Here is a 10,819-nt window from a genome sequence, read left to right as displayed (position 1 = left end):
TGTTTTTCAGCATTCATAACGACGTTTTAATCGTTCAGCTATCAATCGATGGTTTGTTCGTTTCTCGAATTTTGTCATAGTTTTGATTAATTGGTAACAGGACATCGTGTCGTCCAATTCAGTCTGTAATCATACTCGTGATTAACAATTCACTCGTATGATTACAGACTGAATTGGACTCTACTCAGTCCTATTACCATTATTAAACAATAGAGTGTTTCTGTCGAGGAACTATCGGCGGATGGTTGCTCCGCGGGAATTTGATGTTCTTAAAACAATATGCTAGTATTAAGAACAGCAAATTTCAAAGGGGCAACTATCAGACCGATAGTTCCGAGACATAAACACTCTATTGTCTTTACTGTTCACCACTAAATTTTCTTCCGTGTGCCAGTTCAAAGCTCATATTGATTTATTTTCAACTTTTTTAGATGAAAGCCGTGACAGCTGGAATGTCTCAGATTCGGATGTTTCGTCAATATCCATTTGTAAACAAGACGTTACTGATGGCATGTCTCGCTCGTTCTTATCAACAACAACAACAACTTTATTTGTTCTCATACCTAAAATTTAACTTCATCGTAAGGATGACGGAGCGTAATTTGAATTGGGGGGGAGGGGCTCCTTACAAGCGAACTCTTAGTTTCTTTCTTTTTTTTTTTTTTTTGTACTCTTTATGGGTTTTTAATTATTATTTAATGTATTTTTTTTGCTTGAAAGTTGGTGAGGGGGGCAAAGCCCCCTAGCCTCCCCAGCTTCGCCGTCCCTGCATCGGCACTCGAAGATAACATTCGTATCCTGCCGTTTTCATGTAATATTTGCTTTGAATATTCAACAGTTAGTTTGTTAGTTTCCTGAAGTTTGTTGCTATTAATGAATTGTGTACCGAACATTTCAAGCCCAAACGGTCACTCATCAGGAGCAACGTGTTTTATTCATCAACTTGAATAAAACACGTTGTCATCTTGTCATTTTACAGACATTCAATAACAAGTCTGCGTAAGGCCTAGGGTTAACTTGTGCCTGTATCGTCCGTACCCACCCTCCATCCGGTTCTGGGTGGATACTCCCTTATGGGTTTAGGGTTTAGGAATGTGCGACCCCAAGGGGTATGATGTTTAAAGATGGTATCGATTTTGGCTATTTTGGTCATAAATAGGGTTTGGATTTTGCACTCAAGTCTTTAATTGGGTATGGTTTTGAGAAGCTCCATTTTCATCATTATCGATAAGACCATCAACAAAAACCTTTCATAAAGTACGTTTAGGGCAAGTTTCAAGGTTTCGAATGGTTTCGGTCCTACTTATCTGACCGAAAGCACCAAACCCTTATTGACAGAGCTCAATCTGATTTCTGTAATGTGATATGTGTTATTCCACAGGGCTCAATCTTAGGACATCTGCTGTTTACATACATGATCTTCCCTCATGTAATTTGTTTTCAAAACCCAGAATGTATGCAGATGATACGACTCTTACCTCATCTGCGGAAGACCCATATGTCCTTGAACACGGAATGAATTATGATATGGATTTAATCCAGTCATGGCTGACAGCAAACAAATTAACTCTAAATGTCAAGAAAACTAAGTACATGCTCATAGGGAGTAAATTCAAGTCATCCCAAATACATAATGATTTTACAGTTAAAGTCCATAATACACCACTAGACGGGGTTGCCAAACATAAAACTCTTGGAGTTCACATTGACGAATCTACCTCAAAGAAAATTTTCGCTGGTCTTGCAATCTTAAAGCGTGTAAGCACTACTGTACCATTTGATACTAGAATGAACATGTATAATGCACTTGTTATGCCTTATTTCAATTGCTGTAGCACTGCATGCGGCAATATCGGCAAGAGGCTATCAGATAAAATTCAAAAACTGCAAAATAGGGCTGCCAGAATTCTCACCTTTTAAAATTACGAAACTCGCTCAAGTATTTTGTTGGATGAACTTGGCTGGGAAAGTTTGGAAAACAAAAGACTGGCTATGATTATGTACAAAATCCATAATGATCTTTCCCCATCGTACCTGAGGCGTATTTTACCAACACCTCAAATGCACACGCACACAATCGCAGAAACTCTAAGATAACGGAATATGCAAAAGGTAGCCTGCACTATAGAGGATCATTTCTGTGGAACAAGATTCCATCGGAAATCAGACACCTATCTAGTTTAAAACTGTTTAAAACCTCACTGAATGGGAAAGATTGTTTTTAGTGGACTGTAAATTAGAGAAACTTTTATTACATAGGTTTTTATTGTAGGCTCAGAGTTAATTAGTTCGTTAGTTAATGTGATGTAATGCTAGTAAATCCATTTCTGTTAATATAGTTAATTTGTTCTTTGTAATTTTTTACAAGACTCCTAGGAAGACCATTTTTATGATAAGATGTTCGTGTTTAAGTAAAGATTGACTGATTGATGATTGATTGATTGATTGATTGATTGATTGATTGACTGTGCCAGCCGCAATGGTCATAAATAGGGTATCGAATTTTTGGTCAAATCTTAAATAGGATAGGGAAAATCGAAGATTTTGGTCATAAATAGGGTAAGGGTTTAGGGAAGCGGGTCACACACCCCCACCCGTTTTTTTCTGGGAGTACCCCCTGGCATGTGGTACAATTATGTAACACGTAGCATGTTATCTTGCGATCGCCACAGCAGATCAGTGAAACTTTGATCTGCGTAACTGTGCTTATTTTTTTGTTATGTAATTCTGATGCCTCTCGTAAATGGAACTCGGTGATTGGCTGTTCTGTATTGCAGGTTGTTCATCCGCTGCTACATTAATTCACCTTTATCACTTTTAAGTTACATAACAACTTATCTCGGACTGATTGGAGAAGCGTCAAGTTATATTTGACACATGGAGTGTTGTGAAGACCAATTCTGTGGCTCTTCCTTACGGTTTTGTGATCACGCGCATCAAACAGCGCGCCGCACCTTTGCCACGTCCCTCCCATGTTTTGGGTGTTATCGGTTATACAAAACAATTTGCACAAATCTTTTATTATGTAACATATAAAGTCCCCTGCTAACTCGTGTCGGTTGTGTCATTAGCAGCGTCTTTAGTAAAACATACTAGTGAAATCATACTGTATTTGATTAACTAACAGAGTAAATTCAGTTGATCGTGAGAGATGATGACTCTAGCGATCGTTTCATCTTCATAAAGTCCGTTGTAGTTACATAACAAATTCAAAACGCGAGTTTGACAGTTAGGATCAGACTGTTATCTTCAGGAAATTGAAGCCCAAATGGAAGGCGTTGTATGTTATATCAACCTTGCTAGACCAAACAACTTGACTCAGTTGCACGAAGCGTTCTTTGGATCGGTAACATTTGAATTTGCTGCTGAATTATTGCACTTACTGAATTGGAGAATATCATAAGACAATTGCTGCTGAGGTGGAGTTTCCACTAAAAAGGTTAGACAATGAAATATGCCATGATACCTTGAAACTCATGTCATGATAACTAGTCATTGCATTAGAATTCGGGTGCAAATTTAGTACAACGAGTACACTGTTAAATTAAACTGACCACAATGTTTCGAGATAGTTTTCACCAAAAGGAAAATCAAAGACCATGGGCTATTTTCACCGATTTTACAATGACCATCCATTATGTTAACAGTCACGGTGTTTTTTTTTTTATTTTGGCCACCTACAAAATCTCCTTTAAATGGAAGAAAACCTGAAAATAATAGTTTACTAAGATAGAGAAGCATCAAAGAGATAACAATAAACCATAAAGGAACAAGGATGGTCAAGGATGGCGAAGATTGACTCGGATTGTAAACGACGAATTTGAAAAATTTAGGCCATGCTAAACTTTTCAAAATGTGCAAACCGTGACTTAGCTCCTTAAGCCACACAGTCTGTACCTCCCTCCTCCGCCACATCTAAGCTGGTACAGGTACACCATTCATGATCAAATCATAACTTAAAAGTAGAATCAAAGATGGTTAGTTTAAGTATCCAGCGGATAAGTGGATACTGGAGCCGCCTCCCATTTTCGGAATTCAAACTAAACTAGAGACTTTCTTGGCCATTCTGTTTTTCGTCGACTACCGCTCACTGTCAGACTCACAAAGCATTTGGCAGCATAATTCTGCATGACTAACTAAACTACAATATTCCGGAAATTGCCAGTTAAGTATATTCATCGTACATATTTATTTTTTTCTAGTTTTTCGGACCGAACAGCTATCATCCCACCAAAATTCTATTAATAGGAAAAATTAAACAACATTACTTGATTCCAATCTAGCTCAAGAGAACTAGACCCATTTGACAACAACAACCAAACAATCCTGAGTGAAATCAAGCAAAATGCAAATTCCACGGAAAGAATTTCCGAAATTCCGAAGACTGTTAGATGAGATTAAGAGAGTAACAACGTTTCAGAAACTTTGGGAACTGGCTTTGCGCGGTGAAAATCCAACAAAACGTGAGTTATGGGGTTTGTTACGTAAGCAAAAGAGGCTGTAATATTTTGTAACAACATAAAGAAAAGCTTGAACGGGGTCTAAACTTGTTACATAACAAAGAATGGCAAATATATTTGACAAATTGCCAGTATAGCTGTCAGGATGGACCATTACATTGGAAGTTGTGGAGGAGGATGGGGGGGGGGGGGGGGATGCTGGGGATGCGGGTGGGAAGGCTTAGGCAATATTTCTGGGTATAGAGTTTTTCTTTTGCATTTAGGCCGTGCAGTAATCTATTTCAGTTTGTTGCGTATTTTTAGTTTGCCTTGCTCGCTTTGCACGATTTTTTGGTTGCTTTTTCTTGCGTAGGATGTTTTTTGTAACTGCACCAAAAGGGAACTCCCTTCCAGCTGTTCAGGAGAAACAGTGACAGCTAGGCTTAGATTATAATTATTTTCATGACATTGAGGACAATATATGCGGTTGCAGTTATATTACTTCAGCTGTTGTTGTCAGTGTTCCAAAATGACAACCTTTGTCAAGTGTTTTGCCGAACTTACAGTCACGTAACAGTTCGTTTGAAACGCTATCAGTAGGGGAATATTGGAAAATTACCCGACTGGGAATGACATATCATAGATTTATACATCTTTGTTTGATCACTCAGGACCAGAGTTATAGTGGCAGCTAAAAGTTGATGTGGACGTGTTAGTTACTAATAAAAACTCTGGAAAATTGCGAATATTAAAATAAGATTACATGACCGGAGCGAAATGGTAAAATAAGGAAATGGTACAACGGGAAATCGTAAGACTGAACTATAGCATGTTTGTGTGTCAGCACTGAGCATGATTCAGTTCTTGTTAAACTGATTTTCTCCATGCAGTGTATCTGTTGGACTTGTCCTATTTTGGGCTCTCTTGTTTTTAAATACTTAATTCATCACGTGCGACCGGACACCAAGTCTGTATCCTGTGGCAATTTCAACCTAGAATGTAGCCCTAGACTAAACAAAATGACTTAGTCAGTTTACCAAGAGCTCCTTCGATGTGAAAAGCGTATATTCTGTCGTGACTGGAATTTTTGAATTGGGGGATGTAAAATAAATTCCATTAGTTGAAGTTGATCGATGTAGTTTGCTCTTTATAGAGCATTATAGATGAGGAAGAATTGATGAAAGTTGTCCGTTTTCTGTTCATACTGTACTGCCTTTCCCGACTTTTCATCCTGTTGATTGCAAGATGGTTTCCGACAACGTATTTTTTTTTACAAAAATGCTGTTAAAATATCAATGTTGACTGTTTATGGTGCTCGATGTGCTGAGCTAAAGCCTAGAATAGGTTAGAGTCGTATTATCAGTGAATTGAACCAACCAGACCAGTCCTGATTTCATTTTTCGATCACAACATTCTTCAATTTAATACCTCTTCAGCCATGCATGAAATAAAGGTGAGACACAATAAGAAAAAAGGCCCCCCTCATTATGCGCCAACCTTCATAAATTTAGAGAGCGAATTTGTGCACAGCTACGGAGGCCTTGATGCGAAGGTTCCTGATCCGGTTTAAATAGTCAGCTGTATTCAGCTCATTCCCTGGGCCCGCGCCTGCGCCATAACACACGTACACACGACGGAAGCTTTTTGTTATGTAATATTTTCGTGTCACACTCACTGGTTATATAACTATAAACGTGCAGTTTCACATGCGACCTTTTCACTTGACTGAAGGCAGGGGCTGCGCTAAAGCATAAACAACTGTCAAGGCTGCAGACAGGATGTTTAGACAGAAAATACGCGCATATCACGAGTTTTGCCTATGGTTTCATATTTTTATTTCGTGTGTTACTGAGTTAAAATTTCGTCCAGCTTTCAGTCTCAAAACTAGTGTTTTTACCAGTTCCGAGCCCGGAAGGATTTATTTCGTGGATAACGGCTAGAGACAAGGATGGCGTACATTCAAAAGTACTGCGCTTCCCTGACTACCACAAGATTTTGAGTCAAAAAAAAAAAAAAAAAAAAAAAAAAAAAAGAAAGAAAAGAAAAGAAAAAAAAGGACGAATAAATAGAAACCAAGTTTATATAAGAAAGGAAATAAAAGAGCTATTGACTCAAAACACAAATATCAGGCTCCCTTGGGTCTAACATTAGTCCTAGCTGTTTTGGTAAAAGTAGAAATATTGGGTTCATTCTTGTTGCAAAAGATCTGACGTATCATGTGTCAACGCTTTTATTGACGGTCAGAATTTTTGGACTACACATAGTACTGTACAAGTAATTGAAAAAGTAACTTTCTTTATGAGTTACTTAGTGTCATAACACACAATCCTTTTTCTGTATAAGAGTATATTTCATAAGAGTATCGAAGCTGAAATCTGCGAAATTTAAAGGATATTTTAAGAACACACCAAAGGCTGAGGGTTTGAAAAGAATATCTGTTTTGTGTGTTGAAAAACAGTTAAATGTTTTTAACTTAACCGAGTTTAATTCTTCTTTCACTGCCGTTTCTCTGAACGGCAAAACTAGCCAAAAAGCAACAAAAACAGCACTAGACGTATGTTCGGTGCTAATAACATTTCTAATTAAGTCATGTGAAAATCTGCAGAAAAATAAGAATATTCAGCCTCGGCCGGAAAAACAACATCCTTTTGAATAAAAAATAGTGTGCATAGACAGCTGCCGTACGCGTGACTTTCACATGCCACGTTTTTGGGAGTGGAAAATATCATTTCCTGCATGATTGACATGCATGTCCTCGAAGTCCTGGAGCTAGAAGTCCGCTGAATGAACCACAGATTATCATGCTGTACGACGTCCGACAGGGTTCGTTCAGATTTCTTTAACTTGAGTTTCGCCAGCGCGAAGACTGCCTTCCATGAGGTATTTAACACGTCAGTCGCTGTTATTATAAACTTTGCTTGGAGGTAAATCTCGAGGTGTGCGCCATGTCACGTACACAAAACAATTTCTGAGAACGGTAGCCTGTAACGAAGACTGCAGGCTCACGCGCTAGAGTTTGGGAAATTACAGTTTGTTTGCGTAAAATAAGCTTACAATTTCAGAGGTAAAACTGTTGAAACCGCGGGGAAAGGTGTGAGTGTAATTACGGTAAGGTGCATTTTTGTCTTGTAGACCGTGAATTCCCGCTGAAAAAGCATTAGCTTATTTTTATAAATGTAATTCAGTTTAAGTATCTATAGGTGTTGATACCTATTGTCGGACATTACCTATTCTCGGACACTTGAAGTTTGGAAGGAAACCTCGTCAAGCCAAATCCAGCTTATTCCTTCGATAGCAGTTCTCGCTCGTCCTGAGTCTAGCGATCGATTTTTATCCAGACCCGTTTTAGGTTTAGGGTTTCCTGAGGAAAAAGCTTGCGATTCGTATTTTACGGAGAAAATGGTGCCTTTTCCTTAAAACTAAAAAACTAGGGGGCCAAGTGACCAGGACAACCTTTGAACAGTTTATGTTGACTTTCATGTCATCTTCAACGCGAACCATTGAACCATTTCAAAAATACGTATAAAGCCACAGATCTAACAGAAGGATTTACCTTTAAGGACAGGTGTACATTGTGCATTTAGGTGTAGTAAGCGTAAGCACCGAAGAGTTTTTTTTTAATTTGAGAACGAGAACGAGAACGAGTTCGAGTGCTCCACATTACACGTTATATACCATCTCATCCTCTACCTAACGCAGCCTAACCTGAATAAACGGTCTGCAATTCGTATTTGTGGCCGTGTGGCTAGTGCAGGGTTATTCCATATTTGGGTTGACATATTCTCAGGGCTGTCATAACACCTGTTATGGCTGAGTATGCTTGATTTTCCCTTGATGCTACGGGTGAAATTCCCTGTTGTTTAGAGAATTCACCCACAAAGTAACAAATTTGCTATGGGTGTGGAGAATAAGGCTACAGGTGACTAAAAAAATAATGACAACCCTGATTCTAGTCTTATGAGTTGTATATAATACAAAAGTAAAATAATAAATGAGTTTGATAATACTTCCGCATGACTTGTCGGTTCATGCTAGGAATGTACTTGAGCCTGCTGTTTAATAACCACACAAGAACTACTCAAAACAAAATCAGGGCACTGACAATGCAATATGAAACTATAGGCCCAACAACGTACATACATACACACTACATACATAGCCACAATGTAAGGCAACATGAAAAGGCTTGGGTAATATTAGTGAGTTAAATATGAAAATTGCACTTGTACTCAATCTTGCACTAGCTGGCAGTCCAGTCTAAAGGTCCCTAGAAGTCATGGTTGTTAGTAATTGAGCATTGACGGTGCAAGCTGCTGGGGAACCCTAAGGGGTTTGGGCATGTCCCGTCAGGAAGTTGATAGTTTTAGTGGCTCCCACATTTTCTAGTCACAGAAAAACGTAAAGTATTTAGTAACTGAATTATGTTGTTCATATGTAAAAATAATAATAATAATCAGAGATTCTGCGATATTGGAGATATCCGGTCACTTCACACCATGGTTAGATTCCTCCAAGTCAGTTTGCTCCAATGCGCACATGGATTATTCCTCGTTCTTTCTTTCACTGTCAAGCCAAACTCCTTTAGCTGAGGTAATGAACTTGGCCTGTGTGAAACAATCTAACTTTTGGTTGGAGCGAACTGGCTTGGAGCACTCTAACCATTAACCCATAATCCATATTGGATTCCTTTGTCTTGCCATTTATTCTGGTTAAAAATTTAACAAAAATCACCATCGTTTCAGATACCATGTAACAATCACAGGTCAAACCATTGGGGAAAATGGTTTGTTCAAGTGCAAGCAAACATATTTTAATCAGCATTTGTTGATAAATTCATTTTCTTTTGTTTTTCAGCTGTGTCATGGCTGAGGAAAAAAGAGTGGGGCTTCATTGGTTCCGAAAAAATCTTCGGCTTCATGACAATCCTGCATTATGTGAGGCAATAAAAGGAAGTAGTGACCTTTTGGCAGTGTATATCCTTCCACCTTTCATTCCTGATGGAAACATCTCAGCAAATCGGTGGAATTTCTTGATTGAATGCTTAGAGGACCTGGACAATGGTTTGAGAAGCCTTGGATCTCAGCTACTTGTTGTGCAAGGGTATCCAGCCCAAGTTATTCCTAAACTGCTGCAGAATTTACAGATTAACAAGTTAACTTTTGAAACTGAAAGTGAGCCATTTGGGAAACAGCGAGATGCTGTTATTACTCACTTAGCTGAAAGTGCTGGCGTGAAGGTTGTTTCATGTACCTCTCACTCCTTGTATGACATTGAGCAAGTTATCAAGGCAAATGACAACAAAGCTCCAGTATTTTTTGGTGACTTCCTTGATGTTATTTCTACCATTGGTCCACCAGAACCACCAGTAGAATCAGTTAATAAACACATGGTTTCATCCCTGGTACATGGCGGAGACAGTTTCAAGGACTTCAATATACCATTAGTTGAAGATCTTGGAATTGAAAAATCCAAGGTGACATGCAGAGGGACATGGCATGGGGGAGAGACTGAGGCATTGAAAAAACTTGATGCAGTTTTTCAAGAGGTATTTGATAGCTTTTGAATGCCTTGTAATTTTTTGTGAATTACAAATGTAGCTGTGCTATAATTAAATTCCTAGTTTAAATTGTGCCCTCTATTAGAGCCTCTTGTGCACGAAGTACTTGACATGTGAATTAAGTTCCTTATTTTCTATTTCCTCAGAATATTCAGCCTCTAGAATAGTGAAATCATCAACTAAATGAAATAGCATATACTCTAGCTGACATCAAGAGAGCAGAGGTCTTTCCTTTTTTCAGCCAAACAAAAACTAAGAAGAGTAATAAGCAACAGATTGTAAAATTCTATAGATCTAACATGAAAAACTATAGGTCACCGCTATGATTTCCTCTGTTTAACTTTTATGAAATCAATCCATAATGTGTATAAGAAGGCAATAGTTCTCCCTATGCAGAACATTTAATATACACTCCACCTGTAACCATAACTTTAATGACACCATTTTAATTTTTTGTGTTGTTTGTGATCTGCAGATGGTTGACTGTGGTTTTCAAATCAAGTCTGCCCATGATGCATTTTTCCACAGCTTCCAAGACAAGTTGAGTCCTTTCCTCAGATTTGGTTGCCTCTCCCCACGGACAGTTTACCATGCACTGTCAGAAGTGTATCAAAACGTAGGTGTACTAGTCTAGTAATTCTTGAACAGTCCCATCATGCAATATATTTTTTTATTAGTGATCAAATTATGAATACATTTGAGTCACAATAATTCACCACATGACCCACATAACAGACACATAAAGTAAAGTAAAGCAAAGCAAAGCAACACAGCGCAAGGCAAAGCAAAGTAAGAGTTTACTTGTTCACACAGTTGTCACCAT

The 10,819-nt window shown here is 38.3% G+C and overlaps 1 protein-coding gene across 5 annotated transcripts in view; it reads left to right on the top strand.

Annotated features, from left to right (window-relative positions):
• Window positions 1–3,319: 3,319 nt before the first annotated feature.
• The window catches only part of LOC110050461 (uncharacterized), a 35,734-nt gene continuing 28,234 nt past the window's right edge, over window positions 3,320–10,819 (top strand). Inside the window, exons 1-3 of one of the 5 annotated variants that reach the window (XM_089273386.1) lie at window positions 3,320–3,439; window positions 9,294–9,984; window positions 10,472–10,612. In XM_089273386.1, coding sequence (XP_089129512.1) covers window positions 9,301–9,984; window positions 10,472–10,612 — 825 coding nt within the window. In that variant the 5' untranslated portion in view covers window positions 3,320–3,439; window positions 9,294–9,300. Of the gene's footprint in view, window positions 3,440–7,204; window positions 7,364–7,385; window positions 7,548–9,293; window positions 9,985–10,471; window positions 10,613–10,819 lie in introns of those variants that run through there. The other 4 variants (XM_089273387.1, XM_089273383.1, XM_089273384.1 and 1 more) reach the window with 4 other exon arrangements.

This window comes from Orbicella faveolata, unplaced genomic scaffold (genome assembly GCF_042242905.1).
Source record: "Orbicella faveolata isolate gen_17 unplaced genomic scaffold, um_ofav_v1 contig_35, whole genome shotgun sequence".
NCBI classification, from domain to species: Eukaryota; Metazoa; Cnidaria; class Anthozoa; order Scleractinia; family Merulinidae; genus Orbicella; species Orbicella faveolata.
The sequence above is the reverse complement of the archived record's forward strand: the minus strand, read 5'-3'. Positions and strand labels throughout refer to the sequence as shown.